At 47.6% G+C, this 20406-nt stretch overlaps 1 protein-coding gene across 3 annotated transcripts; it reads right to left on the minus strand.

The window, feature by feature from the left end:
- Positions 1–1825: 1825 nt before the first annotated feature.
- Positions 1826–20333, minus strand: LOC125308188 (cytochrome P450 2F3-like). Of its 3 annotated transcripts, none has more exons than XM_048264520.1 (9): positions 19689–20333; positions 13331–13493; positions 12990–13139; positions 12100–12257; positions 9330–9506; positions 7348–7489; positions 6835–7022; positions 3787–3928; positions 1826–3195 (listed from the first exon to the last, which is right to left on the minus strand). In XM_048264520.1, exons 1-9 carry the CDS (start codon positions 19860–19862, stop codon positions 3014–3016), a joined length of 1476 nt encoding a protein of 491 aa, XP_048120477.1. In that variant the 5' UTR covers positions 19863–20333; the 3' UTR covers positions 1826–3013. The 3 variants fall into 3 exon arrangements, with proteins under 3 accessions (XP_048120477.1, XP_048120476.1, XP_048120478.1); XM_048264519.1 differs by having other exon boundaries at positions 12100–12260; XM_048264521.1 differs by lacking the exon at positions 19689–20333 and adding an exon at positions 19402–19678 and having other exon boundaries at positions 12100–12260; positions 13331–13634.
- Between the last annotated feature and the right edge of the window lie 73 nt (positions 20334–20406).

A 20406-nucleotide genomic window follows, 5' to 3' on the forward strand; every position in this document is an offset into this window, starting at 1 on the left:
AATTTTAAGTTTTGAATAATGTCCATGGCCCCCCTCCTGGAACCTCATGCCACCCCTTCGCCACCCCAGGAAAAAATCTCTAGATCCGCCCCTGATTACATTAGACTAAAAGTTAAAAGTTAAAGTTGACTTTATATTTAGCTGATGCTTTCATACAAAGTAAAATAGACTCACAACGGTCCAAGGTTCTTCAGGGACTCCTGGAAGGACCGATTGTCAGGCAGTGGCATTACCAGTGCTCTACCACACCCATATACAACTAAGAGCATCCACCATCAAACTCATGTACAATAATAATCTATGGGCAGAATGCAGTATGTGCATACACCTCACCTTCAACAGTCTTATAGGGCGCTCTCTTGTCCACTTGGGGTAAGTTTCCCTGGAGGGGCAGTCCAGTGGGTCCTGGGGGCAGTGGAAGCCCCCGTTAGGGGCAGCCGTGGCCTACTGGTTAGCACTTCGGACCTGTAACCGGAGGCTTGCCGGTTCGAACCCCGACCAGTAGGCACGGCTGAAGTGCCCTTGAGCAAGGCACCCAACCCCTCACTGCTCCCCGAGCGCCGCTGTTGATGCAGGCAGCTCACTGTGCCGGGATTAGTGTGTGCTTCACCTCACTGTGTGTACGCTGTGTGTGTTTCACTAATTCATGGATTGGGATAAATGCAGAGACCAAATTTCCCTCATGGGATCAAAAGAGTATATATACTTATACTTATACTGTCCTCCTCCTCCTCCAGGCCAGCAGCAGCAGAAGCAGCACAGCATGTTGGACTCAGACATGACGCACACACACACACACACACACACACACACACACGTCCTCTACAGCCAGTGGCTGCTGTTAACAGGATGTAGATGCTGTTCGTCTAAGATTATAATAGCAAATTTGTGATGAGAATGTTGTGCACTGCACATTCAATTGGATGGCACAATAAAGGATGCATGGAACATGGTTAGATAGCTGTCCAAAACATACTAGACCACCACTGTGTAATTATGGATTTGCAATCTAACTCACTCCGCAAAGGGTCAAGGCACCTTCCTCTACCTGAAGGGGTGATTTCCCACACTATCTGGGTCGATGCTTCAACCTAATTAATTACTCTCTATTTCTCTCTCTCTCCTCTCTCTTTGTCTGTCTATTTCTCCTTTTTCTTCAATGCCTCTGGGTGTCTGTCTCTCACTCTCGTACCCTCTCTAAGTTTTTATTGTGGACTGAGAGGTTTTATGTGCTCTGTGACGGATAGAGCCAGTAAGTAAGTACCTTAATCTCTGGAATAATGCGGCCAATGTGCATCTCCAAAGCTAGAAGCATGGTTGAATGAGAAATCATGTCAGATCTCAAATGGATGCACACAGGGAAAAATGTATGAAACCAACTGACATTCTAAAGACATTTCTAGGCAACCATGTGGCACCCTTGTTCAACACTCACCTTATCATTTCACTGTGAAAGACAATTTACATGTTTATTCATATTGTCAGTGCCTTGGAATAGAAAATAGCATTGCCATATGTTTTAGTTCATTTGTACAGACCAAAACAAAATGCAGCTGGTTTAATCTGACAGACACATAAGAATGTCAGAAATCCTGTTCCCAATGCTACCTTCCTGCAATGTTGACAGCTGTAGTGATCTTTGTGCAGAGGCAATATTCACCTTTGCATTAAAGGGAGGACTGTTCACCTGGGGTTCTCTTACCTCTGAACACACTGGGGCATTAAAGGGAGGAGTGTTCACCTGGGGTTCTCTTATCAGGACCACAATGGAAATAAGCCCTGTGGCTTTATTGTGTTTATCCTTTTGACTGATAAGAGTACAAAGTCATTTTATTTATTTATTTATTCATATAAGCATCATCCTTTGTACAAAATTCATCATGTCAATAAAGATTTTCAATCAAGCAATCACCTCTGAACACACTGGGGCATTAAAGGGAGGAAGGTTCACCCCTCTGAACACACTGGGGCATTAAAGGCAATACAAGACTGCTTGGTGCATATCTATATCTTCACTATGTGCAAATCCATAGGTGCATATCTATATCTTCACTATGTGCAAATCCATAGGTTAACAAAAGCGGCCCTAAATTTGTCTCTGGATAATATTCATCTGTGTTATATCTTCACAATAATGTCCAAGTTGGACAGGGTTTCTCCTGCATTGTGGCTATTCATGGTAAGCTATATAATATATTCAGTCTAAAATGATCTTGTCGTACAGCTGGGTTAGCAAAGTAGGCCTACAATATGACAGCTCATCTAGATTACGTATTATTGATTTATTGATTGATTAATTATTGACTGATCTGTAATACACTAAGGAACAGTTTAGTAGACAGTAGACTGATCTTTACTACACTAAGAAACAGTTTAGTAGGCTGATCTTTAATTCACTAAGGAACAGTTTAATAGACTGATCTTTAATACACTAACGAACAGTCTAGTAGACTGATCTATAATACACTAAGGAACAGTTTAGTAGACTGATTTTAATGCACTAAGGAACAGTTTAGTAGACTGATCTTTACTACACTAAGGAACAGTTTAGTAGACAGTAGACTGATCTTTAATACACTAAGGAACAGTTTAGTAGACAGTAGACTGATCTTTAATACACTAAGGAACAGTCTAGTAGACTAATCTTTAATACACTAACAACCAGTCTAGTAGACTGATCTATAATACACTAAGGAACAGTTTAGTAGACTGATTTTAATGCACTAAGGAACAGTTTAGTAGACTGATTTTAATGCACTAAGGAACAGTTTAGTAGACAGTAGACTGATCTTTAATACACTAAGGAACAGTGTAGTAGACTGATCTTTAATACACTAAGGAACAGTTTAGTAGACAGTAGACTGATCTTTACTATACTAAGGAACAGTTTAGTAGGCTGATCTTTAATGCACTAAGGAACAGTTTAGTAGACTGATAGAACCACTGCAAAAAAGAGGGCCTTAGACACAAAAGTCCTGACATTCTAGGTACTGTCCTGTAGTACCATGGCTGGTCAACAGGGGGTGGCGATGAGCTCGTATCGACGGGGTATGTTCCCAAAGCTACTGAACTCAGGCTTTATGTCCAGACTGGATGGTCCTCCAGGGGTGCTGAGGTGGAACTGCTGCACTATGGACACCAGGAAGATCAGGAGCTCCATCCGCGCTAATGACTCACCCACACATGCCCGTTTACCTGAGAATACACATACACACACACACACACACACACACACACACACACACAAAATACATACATATTGCATCAGTACACACACACTTTAATCAGAAAGAAAAATGAAGAAAAGAAATGCATTCCCATGTACTGTATAGCCCATCCCTGTGTGTAAACCTTATAGGGGTAGACATTTTGATGAATCAATCAATGTAAATACTGTAACATTATGGTACTGTGCAAATGTATAACCCTGTAAATAGCCTCCCATGCTGCCTTGATGTGACACTATTGTTAGAGTGTCAGGGTGGCGTTAAGTGACATACCGCTTTCTATGAACCATATAACAAGCAAAAACATATTCTAGTAGCCAAATATATATGTCTGCCGTTAATGTTATCTATACAGTAATAGCCTACATTTGCCAATATAGATAATTAGATCGATAGATAGATAGATAGATAGATAGACAGATAGATAGATAGATGGATACATAGATAGATAGATACTTTCTTGATCCCCAAGGGATCAATATAATGCCTAACAAAGGTAGAATGAAACCTGTCTTTGCAGACTTCTTTTTTAAACAGCACACACACAAACTCTCCATACCTGCCGAGAAGGCATAAAAGGCTGGGTTCTTCTTGAAGTTCCCATTTTTGTCCAGGAAGTGGTCAGGGTTAAAGGTCCAGGGCTTCTCCCATTGGTCCTCGTCCCGGAGTACAGAGTGCAGCATGGGAATGATCACGGTGTCCTGCAAGGAGTCAGAGGTCAGGGATCAGGAAGTAGTATAACAAACAAAGTTTTATCTCCACAGCTGTCTGTAGTCAGGCTTAAATGACTTTTATCATACACACTGTAATCACATTAGCATTTCTGTTTACAGATCTTTTCTGACGTTAAAGCAGAGCCGAATGATTCATTCATTCATAGTATTTTTTTCATTTAGTAGATGCTTTTATCCAAAGCGGCTTACATTTGTCAATTTTATTACAAGGGCCTTTGTGCCCAGAGCAACTCGGGGTTAAAGCGCAACACTTGCCAAAATGCAATCTACAGTAGGGTCTTTTTGTGAATGTTACGACGGAGTATTAGGGCCACACATGAAGGTTTAGAACATGAAGATTAAACTCGACATGTCGATTTTAAAGTCGCCATGTCGACATTAAACGCGACTTTTCGAGAAAAGAATTGAAATGTAAGATCGACTTTAATCTCGACGTATCGACTTTAATGGCGCCATGTCGACATTAAACTCAACATTTCGAGAATAAAGTTGAAATATCATGTCGATTTTAATCTCGACGTGTCGACATTAAACTCAACATTTTGAGAATAAAGTTAGTTTGGAGAGAGAACGACCGCTGAAAGGGAGGACGAATGAAACAATGCAACTAGTGCAAGAATGATTCAGAGTGTTCGAGTGCAACAATGATTAGACATAGGCCTATATCATGTGGACAAAACATAGAACATATTAACCTACGTTGCTCAGCCAAATAGGCTACTTTGCTGTTAGGTCCTATCACGGAGTTACAGGCGATAAATGCGATGGTCAAAAGTAGCCTAAACGTCATTAGCGATTTATTTATTTATTGTAGGCCCATTATTAAAGTGTTGTTTTTCATCTAAAGGTTCAACTGCATACTAGGCGCTCTCCCCAATCCTAGACTTTCACGTTGCTTGTTTGTAATGGATGCAAAACAGCCCATTGCTGAATGTCTATGGAGGGACGAATGAAGCTGTCCTCCCGACCACCCCATGTAGGCTAGCCTAAATAAAGTGCATGAACACATATTCCCTCACGGGATCAAAAGAGTATAGGCCTATATACTTATACATATCTGTGTTTATAGCCTTCTATATGTATTGCAGGTGAGACATGGAAAAGCAGTTTTAGAAAAAATAGTTTTGCCATGTTAACCTATGGAGAGTGACGGCCTGTGGGTCATGAGGGCAGTTATTTGGATGTGTGGTGGCCTTACCCACATAAAACAGAGTGAAATAACATTTTGTAGCCTACTATAGAAACATTATATCATTGGAAACATGTATTATTCTAGCTATATAATAGTGCATGGTATAATCGCGAGATACATCGCTTCATGATGACGGCAATGAGAAGACGCAATCTATCTGAATATCTGCAATCTAGCAATCTATCTGAAATAAACCTACAATAACACGTAGGCTACATAGCTTAAACTGTAGGCTATGTTTAAACTTTATTTCGAGTTTAATGTCAGCATGTTGACTTTAAAGTCGACACGTCGAGTAGATATGATATTTCAACTTTATTCTCGAAATGTCGAGTTTAATGTCGACATGGCGAGTTTAATCTCGTCATGGCAAAAATATTTTTTCCTTCATGTGTGGCCCTAATACTCCGTCGTAGAATGTACCTAAGTCAATCTTTCGTTTAAAAGCATAATTATGCCGGAAGCGCCACTTTTAAGTGTGTCAGTGTTGTCAAATGACCTTCTGAATGGGAATCCTAGGGGCACTACTATTTTGATGCATGATCGCATCAAAAATCACTATTTTTAAAACACTAAGAAGGCTCGACACAACATGAAACTTTGATAGAAGTATCATCAGTGTCTCTATACATGAACATTGAGCATTGAGAACATTGTTTGTGTACACATAGTTAACTAAACAGAAAGGTTTTGGACAACTCACTCCTTGACTGACAAGATGGTGGCGTGCAGAAAAACCAAGTGAGTTGTTCAAAACCTTTCTTTTAGAATCAGAGAGTGAGAGTCGTGAGTCTTGAGATGTTTTTGAGGTGGTAGAAGGCAGATTGGTGATGAGTTTCAGGTGGTAGAAGGCATATTTGGTGATGTTTATGAGGTGGGAGAAGGCATATTTGGTGATGTGTTTGATATGTGACTGGAATGAAAGAGTAGAATCCAAGATGACGCCCAGGTTGCGGACTTCTGGGGAAGGAGAGCAGCCATTCACTTCCACGAGGAGGTCAGCGACCTTCTTTAGTTGTGCTGCAGGAGCCACCACCATGAGCTCAGTTTTGTTGCTGTTTAGTTTGAGAAGGTTTGTGGACGTCCAGGATTTTATTTCTTGCAGGCAGTTGACAAGTGATGTGGGTGGGAGCTGGGTAGAGGGTTTGGTGCTGATGTACAGCTGAGTGTCATCAGCATAGCAGTGGAAGCTGAGTCCATGTTGACGGATAATCGGATTGACGAGCTCCTCACATACCCAAAGACTTCCAATTTGGCGAGCCCTATTTATCAGTCAGCTCATATTAGACTTCCCCTCATTGCCCAGGCATGGGTGTCAGTGTATGAGTAGGGGGGTCAAAGTATGAGTCAGACTAGCACCAGTACATCATTCAATTCTGTGTAATTAAGTGATTGGCAGATATGGGGTTTATCAGTAGACAATGCACAAATGAATGGGGCTGCAAGTGTTCAAAGGTTTTTTGTCGGCCTTGTGAGCACGTTTACTCTGCCAGTGACGATTATGACACATTACGGCATTAATCAGCCTGGTTGTTCAGCCTTACAGCCAATCAATCAGTCTATCACTAGTGTAATGAAAGCACTAGATAGACACTGTTATTATATGTGTGTGGTGTTGTCACATGTATAGGCTGTGTAGTATAATGGCAGAGCAGAGCAAGAGGTGTTCCACTGGACAGACCTTGGGAATGGTGTAGCCCCTGAAAGAGATGTCCTTGGTGGCGTAGTGGGGGATATTGAGGGGCACAATGTCCAGGTAGCGCTGGGCCTCATGAATGACAGCATCAGTGTAGGGGAGGGACTTCCTGTCTTCCATTTGTGGAATGTGATGTGCGCCAATCACTGTCTCAATCTCCTTATGCATTTGCTCTTGAATTCAGACAGAACAGAAATACAACATAATTTGTTTAAAGTGTTATAGATATAGTATGATAATGTATCTTAGAAACTGACATAAGACTCTATAACTGTTAATAAATGAACATGACTGCACTTCTAAAGCATTAAGCTGTTCTAGTATGATCCCTTATTACGATCCCTTATCCCTTAAACTTATTACGAAAGCATAGAGGCATATTAGGGGCATAAATAGCATTTGACAGCGTTTGTGTGTGTGTGTGTGTGTGTGTGTGTGTGTGTGTGTGTGTGTGTGTGTGTGTGTGTGTGTGTGTGTGTTCGTTCGATCAAGCCTTACCCTGTATCTCTGGATGTTTGATAAGTAGCATCATAGCATATCTCATAGTTGTGCTGGTGGTCTCTGTGCCAGCAAAAAAAAGGTTCATGACAGTGGAGACTAGATTATCGTAGAAGAACTCCGTGGTAGGAAGATCGCTCTCCTGAGACAGTAAAGAGAATGGTGGGGTCCACTGATGTGGTTAGCTTGTAGCATACAGCAGGTCTGTCTGTTCTGCGCACTTTGTAAAGTTTGACTATGCGGGTAACACTTTACAATAAAGGTACACCATTAAGCATTAGTTAAGTATTATTTAAGCATTAAGCAAACTAGATGTACCGCAGAGCGGTACAAAATATGACCGCCGCTCAGTCCAGCACATTTTTTCCACAAAAATAAGTCACGCTTGTCAAATTGTGTTCATTGTGTACATATATCTATTGTGTATGTATGTATGATGGCTCCCACACACAGCTGCGTTCCGTCAACGCATTCCAGTGGGTGTTCCCGACGGTAGCTATGCAAATGACTTGAAGTAAAACCGTAATGTGATTGGTTGGTGCCGTCCGTAGATTGGCTTGATTGGCCGGTGCCGTCTGTCGGTGCAGCAACAGCTGAACTCCTCAATGCGAGCAGCGGGAGAAACGCGACACGACGGACCCACAATTCAGTTCGGCAACGGATCACGTGAGCCCATTTAAAGTGAATGGGATGCCTCTCCAGCAATGCGATGCACGCAGCTGTGTATGGGAGCCGTCATACGTATGATTACTGTGAATGTATGTGTGTGTGTGAATGTCTGTTAATGCACAGACATTCACACACACACATGTGTGCATATGGAATTGGTCAACATGACCCCTGGAGGCAAACATATGCAAAAAATTGGTCATCCTAGGCCCTATGGTTCTCAAGATATTCACAGAAAACTCTGTTGGTGTACGGTCACTAAATGTACACATAAATTAATTTATTGTATGGCTCCCCATAAACGAAAGTCCACGAAACTTGGCATGCATTCAGAGAGTGTCATAATGATCCTACACCTTCAATTTTGTGCAGTTTTGACCATGTCAGCCAGAAATATTGTGATTACAACACCTAATTTTTTGCTTTTTAATTTTTAACTAGGTGGCGCTATACATGAATTGAGTGGTAATGGGATGGGTTGACATGGCCTCTTAAGACCAACATACACAAAAAAGTTGGTCCTCCTAGGCTCTACGGTTCTCAAGATATTCACAGAAAACTGTGTCCGGCCACCTACAGGCCAGTTGGTACACAGTAACATAAATTAATTTATTGTATGGCCCCCCCATGAACAGAATTCCACAAAACTTGGCGTGCATTCAGAGGGTGTCATAATGATCCTACACTTCCAATTTCGTGCAGTTTTGACCATGTTAGGTCACAGATACCTGCGATTACAACACCTCATTTTTACTTTTTTGTTTTTAACTAGGTGGCGCTATACATGAAATGAGTGGTTATGGAACGGGTTGACATGGCCCCTTAAGATCAACATACAAAAAAAAGGTGGTCCTCCTAAACCCTACGGTTCTCAAGATATTCACAGAAACCCCGCCCTACCCTCCTTTCGGGGGGGTCCAGTCCAGCGGGGGGGCTACAGATCAAAACGAAAAACAATGGTTCCATACTATCCTTGTGGGGCTACATACCGACCAAGATTCGTGCACCCCGGTCTTTCAGTGTCCCGGGAATCCTTGACGGAAAATTGGCCATGTGAAAAAGAAAAAAGAAATCTGACTAAACGCTGCGCGGCGGTCATAACAATAAGCAACACTTAATTCATCATTATTAATTATGTTTTCAACATTACTTAAGGATTAACAAATATCCTTTTCCTCATTAAAAGAGTCTTGTTTGTCTTTTCCATATGGGTCTACTCAGCAAGCCCACTGTTCATGATATCAGCTGCCTCCTGCCTACCTGCTCAAATCTGATGAGGAAACAGTCGATGTAGTCGCGAGGAAACTGCCTACCTGCTCGAGTCTTATGAGGAAACAATCGATGTAGTCACGAGGGTTGTCTGGGTCCAGAGTGTCTTTGTGCTGGTGGATCTTCGCCGTTACAAACTCCCGCAGTTCGTCCATGTGCCGGAAGACTTTTTGGTGGGGGCCAGGTGTGTAAGTCATCAGACGGGGGAAGATGTTGTACAGCTGTGTAAATATGAACATAAACACAAACAAAGGTGGGGATGTTATCTGGATTAGAAGCCAGTGGTGTAGTCTACGTGATACTCAGGACTATGCAGTATACCCACCTGTGGGGACGGGGGATGCTCTCTGGATTAGAAGCATACAGTAGTCCGGCACTGGGACACACAAGGGCTTGAGTAGTGCTATTGAAGCACAGTGAGCATGGGCCCACACAGATTTTCTTTTAAAGGCGCAGTCAGGGATTTTTCAAACCCATAAAAATTTTTTGTCACATTCATCATTTCTTCAAGAGCGCTAGCTGCTCATTCTGTGAGCACACTCTAAAGAAATTCCTGTCTCTGTAGGCAGCCCAGGCTCCAGAAACTGCTTATCTAATAAAATATACAGAAAATCCTGTCTCTGTAGGCAGCCCAGGCTCCAGAAACTGCTTATCTAATAAAATCCTGTCTCTGTAGGCAGCCCAGGCTCCAGAAACTGCTTATCCAATAACATCTCACCAAGTGTTATTCATCTCATATCAACTTATATCATCTCACTTGGTTAATGTAGGTCAAAGTCAAAGTCAAAGTCAAAGTCAGCTTTATTGTCAATTTCTTCACATGTTCCAGACATACAAAGAGATCGAAATTACGTTTCTCACTATCCCACGGTGAAGACAAGACATATTTTTCCAATTTAAGTCCACAGACAAACATAACATTCAAGTAAACAAAAAAGTAAGTAAATAAGTAAATAAGAGGGCACATTTGAGGACACAATGAAAAAATAAGAGCAGCAAAATTTGGTTGAAATTGTGCATAGACAGTCAATAAAATACTAGTGCAAAGTCAGGCCAATAAAAGGCTTGGGTAGTTCTGTTTGACCTAAGTAATAAAGAAAGTGGCATAGTGGTGCAAGTTATGTAAGAGCAGCAGAAGTGTTGTGTTTTCAGGACAACAACACCAAGTTGTAAAGTGTACAAGTGTGCAAGTGTGCAAGTGGAGTAGTGCAGGCGGCCATTGTGGGTCCAATGTCCAGGATGTTATGTAGCTGAGGGTGGAGGGGGGAGAGGAGGGAGAGAGTTCAGCATCCTTACAGCTTGGTGTATGAAGCTGTTGGTGAGTCTGGTAGTGCGGGAGCGCAGGCTTCTGTACCTCTTCCCAGAGGGCAGTAGATCAAACAGATTGTGAGCGGGGTGACTTGCATCACTCACAATTTTGGTCGCCTTACTGGGGTGAGGTGGGTGGTGTAAATGTCCTTCAGGGAGGGGAGTGAAGCACCAATGATCCTTCCAGCTGTGTTCACTATGCGCTGCAGGGCTTTCCTGTTGTATTCAGTGCAGCTTCCGCCCCACACAGCGATACAGCTGGAGAGGATGCTCTCAATGGTGCCTCGGTAGAATGTGGTCATGATGGCTGGTGGAGCACTTGCTCGCCTGAGTTTCCGCAGGGAAGTACAGGCGGCGCTGAGCTCTCTTCGCCAGTGATGCAGTGTTGGTGGTCCAGGAGAGGTCTTCACTGATGTGCACCCCCAGGAATTTGGTGCTGCTCGCTCTCTCCACCACAGCACCGTCGATGGTCAGTGGCAGGTGTTGGGTGTGACCTCTCCGGAAGTCAACAACAATCTCTTTGGTCTTGCTGACGTTCAGCAGGAGGTTGTTGTCCCTGCACCACGTGGTCAGATGGTCGACCTCCAACCTGTATTGAGTCTCGTCGCCCTTGGTGATGAGACCCACCAGAGTTGTGTCGTCAGCAAATTTCACTATGTGATTGTTGCTGTAGGTTGCAGTGCAGTCATGCGTCAGCAGGGTGAAGAGCAGCGGACTGAGCACGCAGCCTTGGGGGGCCCCTGTGCTCAGTGTGATGCTGCTTGAGGTATTGTTGCCAACACGTACTACTTGGGGCCTCTGACAGGGGCCTCTAGGTTTTAGTTTTGCAGCGTGGGAGCAGCCTGTCCCCCAAACAAAAATGAAACCCTGTGTAAATATAAACACAAGGGGAAGCCGTGGCCTACTGGTCAGCGCTTCCGACAACCGGAGGGTTGCCGGTTTGAACCCCGACCAGTAGGCACGGCTGAGGTGCCCTTGAGCAAGGCACCTAACCCCTCACTGCTCCCTGAGCGCCGCTGTTGTTGCAGGCAGCTCACTGCGCCGGGATTAGTGTGTGCTTCTCTTCACTGTGTGCTGAGTGTGTTTCACTAATTCACGGATTGGGATAAATGCAGAGACCAAATTTCCCTCACGGGATCAAAAGAGTATATATACTTATACTTACTTATAAACACAAATGTGTCTTCCTGCACAATCCCTAACTGCACCTTTAATATTTGGATCTTTTAAGTTTTAAACAAATTCTTCCAAAGTCTTTGAATACACCCCTTTGAAGATAATGGTGTATTTGTTTTTTGAGGAAGGACCTCATGCCCCTCAACCTAATTGTGTAATTGTGCAAAATGTTGTCTTGCACAACAGGATGACAGAGAAATGTTTTAGACAGAAGTATTAAATGCATCAGTGCAGGCATATACTCTAATGCTGTTTAGATGTTGAGAAAAATGGGGAAACAGTTATATTAAAAGTTATAAGAGTTGTTTTCGTTTGTGTTTGTTTTTGTACCTGTCCCCATGGTTTGCTTCCGAAGCGAAACGTATCTGAGATGATCTGCAGCAGACGCAGGAAGTTGACGTCATCATAGCTGAAGCGCTGTCCGAACACCAGAGAACAGATCACGTTGGACACGGCACGGCTCAGGAAGAACGTGGGATCAAACGGAGCTGCTGAAAGAGAGAGAGAGAGAGAAAGAGATGTAGAGAAAGTATGGTGGCCCTGTAGAGCCAAGCAACACACACACACACACACACACACACCACACACACTTCATCCTCACGGTAGAGGAGCATATGGTGGCCCTGTAGAGCCAAGCAAGGCCATGTTTGTGACACCCTGGTATATGAAACTGCCTGCTTTTGTCCCTACTTAAAGGTGCTCTAAGCGATGCCACATGTTTTATAGGCTAAAACATTTTATGTCACTTACTGTAAACATCACCTAACCAACCGCTAGCTGTCTGTGTCCTGAATACGCTGTAAAAAACGCATCTCTGTGGACAGCCCAGGCTCCAAAAAAGGCAACAAAAACAACCTGGGCAAACCTAGCCCATAAAAACATAACAAACTGTTCCAGCAAATCAGAGACAAGATGCACGTTTAGGGGAGTTTCAATTGCACGGGAGCAGCACGGGAGGGAGGGGGAGGAAGTAGCGAGCTAGCTCTCTGTTTTGTTTGAAAGTAAACAGAAGTGACGTTACCCAGCATCGCTTAGATCACCTTTAACAATCAAATGCACATATTTGTTTGTCACAGACTATGGTCCAAACACACAAACACACACTCACACTCTCTCTCTCTCACATTTGGTTTGTCTCAGGCTCTCCAGCAGGTGTCTGCTCTCCTCCTCACTCACACACACACACACACACACACACACACACACACACATAGACTCACATTTGGTTTGTCTCATGCTCTCCAGCAGGTGTCTGCTCTCCTCCTGGATCCACTGCTCCATCCTCTTGCGGCCCATCCCAAAGTCTCTGAGCGTGCTCAGTGTGAAGCGTCTCAGCTGGCGCCAGCGCTCACCATTACTGATGGCCAGACCTGACGAAGAAAATCAACAGACTGCACAGATCAATACGGAATTGAATTTCCCCTGGGGATCAATAAAGTATCTATCTATCTATCTATCTATCTGGATGGTCTGATCAGTAACCGCCCGATTGGTAATCAATAGCCACAGATCTTTTAATGGACAACCTGATCAGGAAGGAATGTTGTATTTCTGATCTTACCGTATCCCTTGACGACCCGGTTCAAGAACGGAACTGGTGCCCTTCCTGTGAAGTCATCGGCCTGGTCCACTAGGGCCTCCTTCACTGTCTGGTACCCACTGAGGGCCACTATCCGCACAGGCCCAAGGGTCACAGTCATGACCGGCCCGTACTGCTCACTCCACTTAGAAAGAAAAAACAGAATTATGTGAGTTCCATAACGGGGAGTCAGTCTGTAAATACCTATAAGCTGGTGTCCTGTAAATACCTATATGGGCTGGTGTCCTGTAAATACCTACTGTATGGGCTGGTGTCCTGTAAATACCTATAAGCTGGTGTCCTGTAAATACCTTGTCAGACACCAAACAGGACGAGGACCACAAAAGCGTCACGTTAGAATGTTTATTTAAGGGTTGGGGGTTACAGGGGTTTCAGGGGTTCCGGGAGTTCCAAGAGTCTGCGTGTGTGTGTTCCCCCAATAGCCGAGCAGCAATGGCAGGAGCTGGATGATCCGGGAAGTCCTGGGGAAAACACACACAACAGCAATTGAAACGAAGCAGCAGTACAGTCAAGGGCTAGGCTGTATTCATAGAAGAGAGACGGAAGGCAGGTCAAGATTACCGGGGCTGGAGATCAAAGAAGTAGTCGAGCGGGTCTGGGTTCACAGGCAAAGAGTCAGAGTCGTTTTCCAAGACAGGCAGGTAACTGGTGCGGGTTTGCAGACGATCTGACAAGTGTGGACTGAAAAGCAAGGCTTTATATACCGGGCATGATGAGTGGTGAATGCAGTGCAGCTGGTAGGTAAACGAGGGTGAGGCAGAGCAGAGCAGGAACAGGTGGAGGTCATCAGACTTTAATCAGCCCTGCGTTACCAGGCAGAGAGAGAGTTCATGACAGAACCCCCTAGGGGACGGCCCCAGAAGTCCCCAAGAGTGACACCACGCCGGGAGGGCGGAGGGGAGCCGGTGGAGGGCTAGAATTCCTCCGAAGGTCCGAGTGAACATCCTCATCCTCGGAGGGGAGCTGGAGGGTCGGGACAGAAGACGGGACAGGTACCGAGACAGGGTCAGGGTCAGGCACAGGACAGGAAGCCGGGCGGGCAGGACGGTTAGGGGACCCCCTCTGGGGCGGCCCCTCACGGATTGCAGGTTGATCAGGATGCAGACGGTGGAAGTCGGCGATGAGTGTCCGGTCCACAATCCGACTGGCTGGCACCCAGGTTCTCTCCTCAGGCCCATAGCCCTCCCAGTCGACGAGATACTGGAGGCCCCTACCTCGCCGTCTGGACCGAAGCAGGCGTCGAACGGTGTACACCAGCCCACCGTCAACGAGGCGAGGAGGAGGAGGAGGAAGCGGCACGGGGACCAGCGGGCTTTCATGCGTCGGCTTGACTTTCGAAACATGGAAAGTAGGGTGCACCCTCATGGAGGTTGGCAACTGGAGCCGGACTGCGGTTGGGCTGATGACCCTCTGGATAGGGAACGGGCCGAGGAATCGAGGTGCCAGTTTACGCGATTCCACCCGCAGTGGGAGATCCTTGGCTGACAGCCACACCTTCTGGCCAACACGGTGGCCGGGTGCCGGGCGATCTTCGGGCGGTTAGCCCCAGTGGCATAGCTGACAGCTGACTTGAGTAGCGGGCACGAGCTTGTGACCAGGCACGACGGCAACGGGCGGCATAGGCGAGGGCAGACGGGCAGGACACATCTCCCTCCTGGCTGGGGAACAGGGGGCTGGTAGCCATACACACACTGGAAAGGTGACATACCAGTGGCAGAGCAGGTGAGGGAGTTGTGAGCATACTCTATCCACGCCAGTTGTTGTGCCCAAGCCTGGGGTTTGCGAGAAACCATGCACCGCAGCCCTTCTCCAGCTCCTGGTTTGCCCGCCCGGATTGACCATTGGACTGGGGGTGGAACCCAGAGGTGAGACTCACTGTGGCCCCTAGAAGACAGCAGAACTCCTTCCAGAATGTGGAGGTGAATTGCGGACCTCGGTCAGAGACAACATCCCTGGGCAGCCCGTAGACGGAAGACATGATCAAGAACAGCCTGGGCAGTCTCTCTGGCAGATGGCAGTTTAGGGAGGGGAATGAAGTGTGCCATCTTGCTGAACCGTCAACCACAGTGAGAATGACCGGCCATCCCACCTGATGGTGGGAGGCCAGTTACAAAGTCCAAGGAGACGTGGGACCAGGGTTGTGTGGGCACAGGCAAGGGCTGGAGTAAACCAGCGGGGGGCCGAGTGGAGGACTTGTTCTGATTGCAGGTGGGGCAGGCACGGACGAATTCTCGGACATCCCTTCTCAAAGCAGACCACCAGAAGCGCTGGGCAAGGAGATGGAAGGTGCGGGGAGCCCGGGTGGCAGGCAAGGCGGGGAGTTGTGTCCCCACTGTATGACCCGGGACCTCAAATTCTCTGGGACAAAGAGACGACCGCCTGGGCATGCACTGGGACTGGGATGGTCACGGAGGGCCTCCTGAATTTCCTCCTCGATATCCCAGGTCAGGGCTGCTACGACGCAGGGATCGGGCAGAATTGATGCAGGTTCCTGGGAAGGGGCGTCATCCTTATGAAACTGACGGGAGAGAGCGTCCGGCTTGGTGTTCCGAGAACCTGGGCGGTATGACAGGGTGAAGTTGAATCTGGTGAAAAACAAGGCCCAGCGGGACTGTCTGGGGTTAAGACGTTTGGCGTTGCGGATGTATTCGAGGTTTTTGTGATCGGTCCAGACCAGGAACGGAACTGTGGACCCCTCCAGCCAGTGACGCCACTCCTCCAGGGCAAGCTTGACTGCCAACAGCTCGCGGTCTCCAACATCATAATTGCGCTCTGCAGGTGAAAGCCGGTGAGAGAAAAATGCACAGGGGTGCAACTTGTTGTCCTCCTCTGCCTGTTGAGAGAGTATGGCCCCGACTCCCACGTCTGAGGCATCCACCTCGACAACGAACTGCCGGGTCTGAATCCGCATCTGGAGGATGGGGGCAGTGGTGAACCGGGCCTTGAGGGTATGAAAGGCTGTGTTGGCCTCTGGGGTCCAGGAAAAGGGGTGTTTGATGCTGGTCAGAGCTGTGAGGGGAGCGGCGACGGAGCTGTAGTTCCGATGAATCTCAGAAATTGGCAAACCCGAGGAATTGCTGCAACTTCTTCCTATTCCCCGAACTGGCCAGGAGATAACTGCCGAGACCTTTGCGGGGTCCATCTGGATATTGCCTTCAGCGACAATGTATCCCAGGAACGACACAGTCTGAGCGTGGAACTCGCATTTCTCCGCTTTGACATAAAGGGAGTTCTCCAGGAGCCGTTGAAGAACCAGCTGGACATGACGAGTGTGTTCGGACAGAGTTCTGGAGAAAATTAAGATGTCGTCCAGGTACACGGCGACAATTTATTCAGCATGTCCCGCAGCACATCATTCACCAGCGCCTGGAATACCTGGGGGGCTGGTGAGGCCAAATGGCATTACCAGGTACTCATAATGGCCGTGTGGGTGTTGAATGCAGTCTTCCACTCGTCACCCTCCCCTTACTCGGACTAGGTGGTAAGCATTTCTAAGGTCCAGTTTGGTGAAAATAGTGGATCCCTGGAGCAACTCAAAAGCAGAGGTGAGTAAAGGCAGAGGGTACCGGTTCTTCACTGTGACATCGCTCAGACCTCGATAATCAATGCAGGGGCTTAAGAGAACCATCTTTCTTTCCCACAAAGAAAGAACCCGCACCAGCAGGAGAGGAAGACGGGCGGATGAGTCCAGCTGCCAGGGAGTCCCTGATGTAAACCTCCATAGTTTTTTCTTTCAGGAGGGATAGTGAGTAGAGGTGACCTTTGGGTGGAGCAGTCCCAGGGAGGAGATCAATGGCACAGTCGTGCATCGGACGGTGTGGGGCAGAGATGTGGCTTTGGTCTTGATGAACACCTCTCGGAGGCCATGGTAACATTCAGGGACATTAGAAATGTCGGGGCAGTGCTGGGGGTACTGAGCCGGGGGCAGCGGGGCAGCACGCAAACAGGTCAGGTGGCAGGCATTTCCCCACTCTTTCACAGTTCCGGAGGCCCAATCGAGGTGAGGATTGTGGAGACGGAGCCAAGGGTAGCCCAGGATTAGGGGTTGGCCTGGGGAGCTGAGCAGGTGGAAGCGGATGGTCTCTCGGTGGTTTCCCTGACACCATCATCGAGATGGGGGCTGTGATGCTGGTAACTGTGCCAATTACGCGACCGGCCCAGGGCCCGGCTGGAACAGGAGTGGACAAGCGATGGCTTTCCAAGCCCAGCTGACGAGCAAGTCCTGTGTCAATAATGTTTGCTTCTGCGCCAGAGTCCACCAGGGCTGCCAGGGTGTGGGTGGAATCAGACAGGTAAAGACAGACTTGGATGAGGGGTTTACGGCTGATGGAGGGCGGAATGTTCATTGAGCTCATCCGATTCCTCCTACATCTGGTGAGCTCCGCCTTTTGCTGGACAGGTGGCGACTTCGATGACCATCACCACCACAGTACAGGCACAAGTTGAGGTGATGCGTCGCTGGCGCTGCAGGGGTTAGGGAGGCACGGCCGATCTCCATCGGTTCAGACTGGTCCGGCTGGTTAGACGGTGTGGCAGGTGCGACAGAAGGGCAGTTGGGACACCTCGTGTGCTGGTGGATGGACTCTGGCTTCCCTCTCTCTCGACGACGGACCTGGATCCTGCGGTCGATGCGACAGCCAGAGCAATGGCTTCATCAAGAGTGGGGTTGACCATGGGAAACCAGCTCGTCCTTTATGTAGTCCGCCAGGCTGTGGAGGAAGGCATCCACCAATGCTTCCATGTTCCAGGAGCTCCGACTTGCCACAGTTCGAAGTCAATGGAGTAATCCGCAACAGTCCTTCTGCCTTGGCTAATACTCATCAGGGTCCCGAGATGCCTCGGCTGTGGTGGATTCCAAATCGAATACCTTGAGCATCTCCTCTGCGAATAGGTTGAAGGTTGCACATGCTGGGGTCTGGCGCCAACTCCGCCGTTCCCAGAGTCGAGCTCGCCCGCCAGGTGAGTGATCACGAACCCACCATCGCCCCTTCAGTGGCAAAAGTCCTGGGTTGCAGGGTAAACTGGACACGGCAGCTCGTCAGGAACGCCCGTACCTGGGTTGGGTCGCCGCTGAACCGCTCTGGGTTGCCGATCCTGGGTTCTGGGGCTCCGGCAGCCACGGCAGCAGTGGACTGGGCAGGAGACTCGGGTGCTGGGCCGGTGAGCAGGCTGGCTGGGGCTGGGCGGTGGGAGCAGGCAGAGGAGAAAGGTTGGTGAGAAGTTGAATGATCATTGCAAGTTGTTGCTGTTGCTGCTGGAACTGCTGAAGCTGTTGGTAGGCGGCTTGAAGTAGGGAGGCAGTGTCAGCAGTGTTGCGGTTTGCCTCTCTCTCAGTCTCTTCCAGGCGCTGCATGGCGGTGGGTGGTTCTGGTTCGCCGGTTTCCATGCTGGTTCGACCGCGGCGCTGGGTCCATGTTTGGTCAGATCGTACTGTCAGACACCAAACAGGACGAGGACCACAAAAGCGTCCACGCTAGAATGTTTATTTAAGGGTTGGGGTTACAGGGGTTTCAGGGGGTTCGGGAGTTCCAAGAGTCTGCGGTGTGTGTTCCCCCCATAGCCGAGCAGCAATGGCAGGAGCTGGATGATCCGGGAAGTCCTGGGGAAACACACACAACAGCAATTGAAACGAAGCAGCAGTACAGTCAAGGGCTAGGCTGTATTCAGAGAAGAGAGACTGAAGGCAGGTCAAGATTACCGGGCTGGAGATCAAAGAAGTAGTCGAGCCGGGTCTGGGTTCACAGGCAAAGAGTCAGAGTCATTTTCCAAGACAGGCAGGTAACTGGTGCGGGTTTGCAGACGATCTGACAAGTGTGGACTGAAAAGCAAGGCTTTATATACCGGGCATGATGAGTGGTGAATGCAGTGCAGCTGGTAGGTAAACGAGGGTGAGGCAGAGCAGAGCAGGAACAGGTGGAGGTCATCAGACTTTAATCAGCGCGTGTTACCAGGCAGAGAGAGAGCTCATGACATACCTATATGGGCTGGTGTCCTGTAAATACCTACTGTATGGGCTGGTGTCCTGTAAATACCTATGGGCTGGTGTCCTGCACAGGAATAAATGCTTGTCCTAAATTAAAGCTTTTTGTCAATGGAATTCCCTATTGAAGTTCTATTTTAGTCGAAGACGAAGCCTAATCCATGTATTGGAAACTGGTCCCTTAATGTTTACGGTCCGTTTGGAAGATTGTGCGCTCGCGGTGAAAGGACAACTTTCTAACACAACAAGCAGAGTCACATTCTTTTCTTCCATGCACTTGTGAGCACAGCTCTGGTTGGATAACTTTGCAGGCAAACCCAAAGTGTTGCGTTTGCTCACCTTCATGAAGGTCTTGAAGGGCGCTGTCTTGTCCACTTGGGGCAGGTTTCCCAGCAGGGGCAGTCCAGTGGGTCCTGGGGGCAGTGGAAGCCCACGTGTCCCCCTCCTCCTCCAGGCCAGCAGCAGCAGGAGCAGCACCAGGGTGGCCAGCAGCAGCATGCTGGACTCAGACATGACACACACACACTCACTCACTCACTCACTCACTCACTCACTCACACACACACACACACACACACACACACACACACACACACACACACACACACACACACACGTCCTCTACAGCCAGTGGCTGCTGTTAACAGAGCTCCTTTCCTCTACCTGTTTCTGCTAGCTTCACGCTCTGGTTACTCCTCGTGCACTCTGTTGTTATTTCTCTCTCGCTATCTCTCTCTCTCTCCCTCGCTCTCTCTCTCTCCTACTCCCTCTCTCTCTCCTTCCCTTCTCTCTATTTCTCTATCACAATAACTATATGTCCTTTTCTTTTTGTCACAATGTTTGGCTTCTGTCTGTCTGTCTGTCTGTCTGTTTGTCTCTCTGTCTGTCTGTCTGTCTGTCTGTTTGTCTCTCTGTCTGTCAGTCTGTCTGTCTGTTTGTCTCTTTCTCTGTCTTCCTGTCTGTGACTTGTTTTTGCTCGTTCTGAGTGTTTCCCACAGACTGAGGGAATTTCTGTGTTGCAGAGGGGAAGAGGAGGCGTTAACTGACAGAGCAGTCA

This window comes from Alosa alosa, chromosome 15 (assembly GCF_017589495.1).
Source record: "Alosa alosa isolate M-15738 ecotype Scorff River chromosome 15, AALO_Geno_1.1, whole genome shotgun sequence".
NCBI classification, from domain to species: Eukaryota; Metazoa; Chordata; class Actinopteri; order Clupeiformes; family Clupeidae; genus Alosa; species Alosa alosa.

Excerpts from the sequence above, each read along its gene's own strand:
- LOC125308188 (XM_048264519.1), bottom strand. The coding sequence starts at position 19,862 with ATGTCTGAGTCCAGCATGCTGCTGCTGGCCACCCTGGTGCTGCTCCTG. Across the intron at positions 12,261-12,989 it reads GAGCATGAGACAAACCAAAT|CAGCTCCGTTTGATCCCACG; the intron begins GTGAGTCTATGT and ends TCTCTCTTTCAG. Across the intron at positions 3,929-6,834 it reads GGGGCTACACCATTCCCAAG|GACACCGTGATCATTCCCAT; the intron begins GTCTGTCCAGTG and ends GACTCCTTGCAG.